This window comes from Wolffia australiana, chromosome 1 (genome assembly GCF_029677425.1).
Source record: "Wolffia australiana isolate 7733 chromosome 1, ASM2967742v1".
NCBI classification, from domain to species: domain Eukaryota; kingdom Viridiplantae; phylum Streptophyta; class Magnoliopsida; order Alismatales; family Araceae; genus Wolffia; species Wolffia australiana.
This window is the reverse complement of record NC_135835.1, coordinates 28,502,555-28,508,073: the sequence shown is the minus strand read 5'-3', so window position 1 is coordinate 28,508,073 and position 5,519 is coordinate 28,502,555. Positions and strand designations below refer to the sequence as shown.

Genomic DNA, 5,519 nt, shown 5'->3' with positions numbered 1-5,519 from the left:
CATTGTATCTATCTAGGAGAGCTAGGAGGGTCTTGAGTTTCAAATATAAATATAAATATAAATATAAATATAAATATACTTATAAATATAAATATAAATATAAATATAAATGTAAATGTAAATGTAAATGTAAATATGGATATAAATGTAAATATAAATATAAATATACTTATAAATATAAATATAAATATAAATATAAATATAAATAAGAGAAGGCCTTGAACAATATTCGGGTGACTATTGTTCTTTCTTCTCTCGCTTGTTGCCCTCCCCTCTCAACGGGATTTACCAAAGAGGTTCAATTAAGGAATCGTTTGATTATGGACTCAACTCCTTGAAAAAATATAGTTCCATCGCCGGCATATCCTTTTTATGTTCAAAACTTCCTACAAAACTCTGTTTAATTTACATCATTTGACTCAAATTACGAGTAGTGATCACTGCCATACAATGCAACAATTCTTGGTTAGGAGCATGATAAAAGATATTTGGACAGCATGATCACCACATTGAACGTTTTGCTGACGAATATCTCCACATGGAAGCATTCATATGCCCCACATTATTTTTTATCATAGTATGATCTCTGAATCCTGATTATATTTTTGCTTGGTATCATCAATATCATATTTTAAACAAGATTTTTATGAATATTTATTTATCTCTCTTTTTGAATCCCCGTCATTCATGGCCAATATTTGTTGAGATATACGAACTGTTTATAAGATAACCAAATCATAAAGTCTTTATTATCCTGAAAGTTAAAAGGTTCTTCACGAGTGGAGTTTAAAGGATCAATTTTAACTCTTTAGACTCTTGATACTATCATAATGAGAAAACTTAACCTTTGGATTTGGAGTTTTGTTGACATTAAATAATGCATTCATATAACGTTCAAGGTATGTTTGTAAAAATATTTTAATTTGTATTTTATGCATATTTGAATGATATATTTTTATATCATTTAATTTTATTTGAAAGAAAAGATTATAAAACTGGATGTTTAAGACTTTATCATCAAAGTCTTCGCGGTCAATTTACTGAAATCCTTGCATAAGATACCAAATTATGGTTTCTTTGACAACATCAAAAAGCATTCAGTTGTGGAGTTTTGGTTCTTTTATTATCTTATCATGATCTTGTAATCTTCACAGACGGCTTCACAGATGAAAACACTTCAAGATTGGAATTCAAACTACTTTAAAAAAACATCAATAACAGATTATCCTACAATGAAAAACGTAAAATATGGAATTTTATGTTCATTTAGGAAAAAAACATTATCTTGACCAAGTCATTACCTTGAAAAATAAAAGAACAGAATTTCAAGTCCCATCCTATGGTTTTTATGTGGCTCTTCATAAAAACATTATAATGATTGTCTAAGAAAACTTGAATTCCGGTCATACTTATCCTGAAAATATGAAAATACTTTCACGCTGGATATTATGGAATTTCCTAAAACTTTTTTTAAGGTTATTGTCCTAGCATGAATTTTTGTTGCAACATCAAGTCCTCTTTAATCATTGTAAAATATAATTTTCTGCATAAGGTGAAAATTGTATCCCCTCACCAACATCAACATCTTTGTAGATGAATGACAATGCAGACACTGATCTTGTCATCCTGAGGGGGATGAACGATGAGAGTGATGATCGCTCGTGATCGTCCTCTCCTTAACATCATCAGTGCCAACGAACACTAAATTACAGCCTGGACGACACTTCTCTTCAGGCTATCGCAAGTATCAAAGAGGGTAGACAATGCGGAAGCATCTGTTAAGAATTCCAGTAAATAATAAAGCACCGTTAAAGTGTTTTTTATTGGAGTTCTAATGTGCATCAAGTACAATTACCATTATTAAGGATTTGCATCTTAATAATTATAAAGAACTTGCTTCATTTTCACCAGACCAATATGCTTTCCAGAACCTTGAGCCATAAATGTGAAGTATTACTGTAAATTTATTAGAAGAAGAACATGGGCTCTGTGTCTGTGTTCTCTCAACTAAGCACCTATGCGTCATTTTCATCCTGGCTTATGGTCTCGTTAATTCGCCAGTAACATATTGGTACTAACTCAACCCTTTCATTGCTAATTTCAACTATATCCATATCTTGAAGAGAGGCAACCTATCGGATCATTTTTGCTAGTTTTCTTTCTGACACATTTACAAATACAGCACAGTGGCCTGAGCGTTTTGCGCACTACAAATGTTGGGGGAGACGTTTCCACCCATAGGCCACAGAACAGAATACTAGCACATCGCTGTTATTTGTCGAGCATCCTAAACTTTCGTTTGCATAGTTTTAGGTTAGGATTCGGTCTCCGATGCCATCAGAGCAATGTAAACCTCGATTGGATTGTCCTCTTCTAACAACTCGCAAATTCTCCTTGAATTTTGTTTGGGGTCATCATTTTCTTTTTGTATCGATGAGGGTGTAAGGTTAAGGGAGGCCGAATCAAAACTATGCAAAAAGTAATTAAAGCAGTGACGCCTTCAAATGAATTAGATTTCTTTGCAAAGCAGTCACTAGTCCCTATCTGACTCGATGTACAAGCATGTGGTCGGAATTTTGAAATGAATTAATTCGAACTAAGTTCAAGGAATTTACAGCTTGAGTCATTACGTAAATTTTCTTGGAAAACCTTTGCGTACAAAAAAACCTAAATCACTGATTCATTCAAATCTCCATATATTCCAAGAGTGTAACCTTATAAGAGCTGTGAGTTTAGATTTTTCGTAAATTCATAGATATATGAATCCACTTTCAGTTGGAAGTGGTTCCAGATATCTACGATGTGTTATCGATACGTAAAAATCTGCGGAGAATGAGGTAGGAGAGAAAGTGACGAGACTCCAAATTCTTAGACAATCGTAGCACTATCATTGACTTGACCTATTCAATAACGTTTGTCACAAAGATGGCAATAAAATAAATTTAGGAACAACAAGTTCGAGAATTCAATTTACACATTCGAAATCATACATCGAGCCAATCATGAATCTTCGGCTCCTCCTCACATACGTAGGTTTCCCTACACGTGGCGTTGACCCCCTTCCTTCTCAAGTTCTCAGTAACTTAGGATTCGTGATATTATATTTTCATTAAGATTCCCCCATTAGCTGCATCAAGCATAATCCTACCATCGCCATTCAAATGCGCGTAAAACTTTACAAATTCTCATGTTACGTGATACAATGTTAAAACTTCATACTATATTCTCGCGCTTCATCGGCAATCCCAGTTAGAGTTTCTGGCGATAACAAGTTCAATATATGAACGAGACGAGATTGACTTATCCATGGCAAAACAAATCCGACTAAACTTTGCGATAAGTTTTTCAAGAAATAAATTTGGTGCACAGTATAGTGCAGTGAAGCACTTTTCGACAGAGAATTAAGCTGCAGTTCAGTTCACAGGCATAATTAGTTAGTGCAATATCTTATCGAATCTTGTAAAAATCTTGGAATAACCAGCTCTGCAAAAAAATAGAATGCTGAATGTGATGCGGACCTGGAGGCTTTTTAATAATCTCTAATATGGTCGGTTATATCTGTTTCGGTTATTTTTTTCGTGAAGTACGAACGTGAGATGAGAGTAGAAAAACTCTGAGTCAGGTGTTATGGGGTCGACGGTAAATGAAGAAGAGGAAGGCAAGTCCATAAGGGCACTTTGGTGCACCTTCAACTTTCTTATCTCAATATCTTTAATGGGGGTGTCGTCCAACCGAAAAAAAATAAACTGTCAAGGTAAAACTCTCTAAACCGTGAGAGAGTGTCCTTGAATGTTGTTGAACGAATACCATCCAACTTATGGCGATACATGAAAAGGGCTTTTTTCCTTTGTAGTACAAAGCGTCATCGGGGAGGGGCAAAATGCTGATCAAAGTAGAAGAAGGCCCTCGGATCAGCCCCGCATTGACGGATGAAATACTGCCCCCGGAACGTAGGAGTCGGAATGTTTAGGGGGAGAAAACCCTGCCACTGTTGCCACGTCGGAGGAGGATGCCTTGGATGCCACGTCGGAGGAGGATGCGTTGGACGCCACGTCGGAGGAAGAGGATTGGCGACCACTATCCTCTCCTCCTCTAATCCATGGAGCACGCCCACGTCAGAGTCTTGTCCTCCGCTCAGCAGCCGAGCGGGCGGCACACATGGCACCAAGACATCGTAGATCTTGCCAGCCAGCAAGCTTTGTGAGTCAGCCTGGTGCGCTGATGTAGCGAGGGAGTTGGCAACCGCCAGGGTCTCGGCCAGGCGGCGAAGGCCGAGGTGCGCGCCTCCGACGTGGCGAGCCAAGTGCTTCACGTCGACGACCCTGCCAAGAATGTTAGCGAGCAGTCTCGTAAACTCCAGCAGCGTCGGCGGCAGCGGCTCAGGCGCGATGAGAAGCTTTGCGAGGTCGGCTACGTCGTATGCGCCGTGGAAGGTGACCCAGAGCGGCTTCGGACGCCAGCCGGAGAAGAGGAGGAAGAAGGGTTGCAGATGGGAGGAGAGCAGCGCGGAGTCAACTCCGTCCCTCCTCATTCTCTCGAAGTCAACGCCCTCGCCCCGGAGCATCTCCACGGATTCATCCCATCGCTCGTCCGATGGCGATGCCGCGTCGAAGTCGCGGAAGTTGATCTGCCACGTTTGCCGCCGCTCACATCCCGGCACGAAGAATGAAAAGGCCAGTTGAACGATCTTCAGTCTCTGCCCGTTGAGCCGGAGGTCGGCGTAGCGCCGATGCCCGCTCGCCTGTCGCGGGGTCTGGACTATAAACCCCGGGAATTCGGTGTCTATCGCCACGTACGGTGCGCGGCGGAGCGCCGCCATTAGCTGCGGCATCTCGGCGTTGAAGTTGGAGGCCCACACCTAACGCACGTCGACCTCTGCCGCCATCGCCGTCAACTCTCTCTATCTTTCTGTCTTTCCGTTTCAACTCTCTTCCCCCCCCCCTCTTTCTCTCTCTTTCTCTCCTTCCCAAGAACTCGTCGCACGGTTTTGGCGTAGAAGAGGTGATCTTGGGGCTGTTAATTTATGATGGAAGGAATGCTGATCGGTTCTTCGGGATCTCTTTGGTTCCGAGATTTCCTGGAACCTGTCCGCGACCTCCGCGCCTTGGACATAGGCGCCATTTTCGGGTTTTTTATTTTGCTGTTAATAGTTTCTGCGGGGGCTGCTCTTTCGATAACTCGCCCCGACAGGTTACATTAGAATCAGACCTTAAAGTTTATGCCCCATAAACAGTTTCTTCGTTGTTTTACTCATCACTCATATATATTTTTGTTATTATTTGCTGTTATTCTATGTGGTACAACAATGTAAATGGGTATTTTAGTGTTTTAGATTTACTACTCCTGGCAAAGTTTGCTCTCTGCGTTTGGTTAACTTCTTGTCTCATCTCCTACCCGCAGGAGATGCATGAATTTCCTCGATCGGTTGTAGAATTTCTCTTTGGAAGCCTGCAGTTAGTACTCGCTCTTTCTGGCTAAATGTGCGAACGCTCGAGTTGCTTTTTTTCATCGATTATAAT

At 40.4% G+C, this 5,519-nt stretch overlaps 1 protein-coding gene across 1 annotated transcript; it reads right to left on the bottom strand.

Annotated features, from left to right (window-relative positions):
- Positions 1-3,843: 3,843 nt before the first annotated feature.
- Positions 3,844-4,831, bottom strand: LOC144712310 (putative CCR4-associated factor 1 homolog 8). Its single transcript, XM_078586586.1, has one exon. It carries the CDS (start codon positions 4,829-4,831, stop codon positions 3,863-3,865), a length of 969 nt encoding a protein of 322 aa, XP_078442712.1. The 3' UTR covers positions 3,844-3,862.
- Between the last annotated feature and the right edge of the window lie 688 nt (positions 4,832-5,519).

Excerpts from the sequence above, each read along its gene's own strand:
- LOC144712310 (XM_078586586.1), bottom strand. The coding sequence starts at position 4,831 with ATGCCGCAGCTAATGGCGGCGCTCCGCCGCGCACCGTACGTGGCGATA.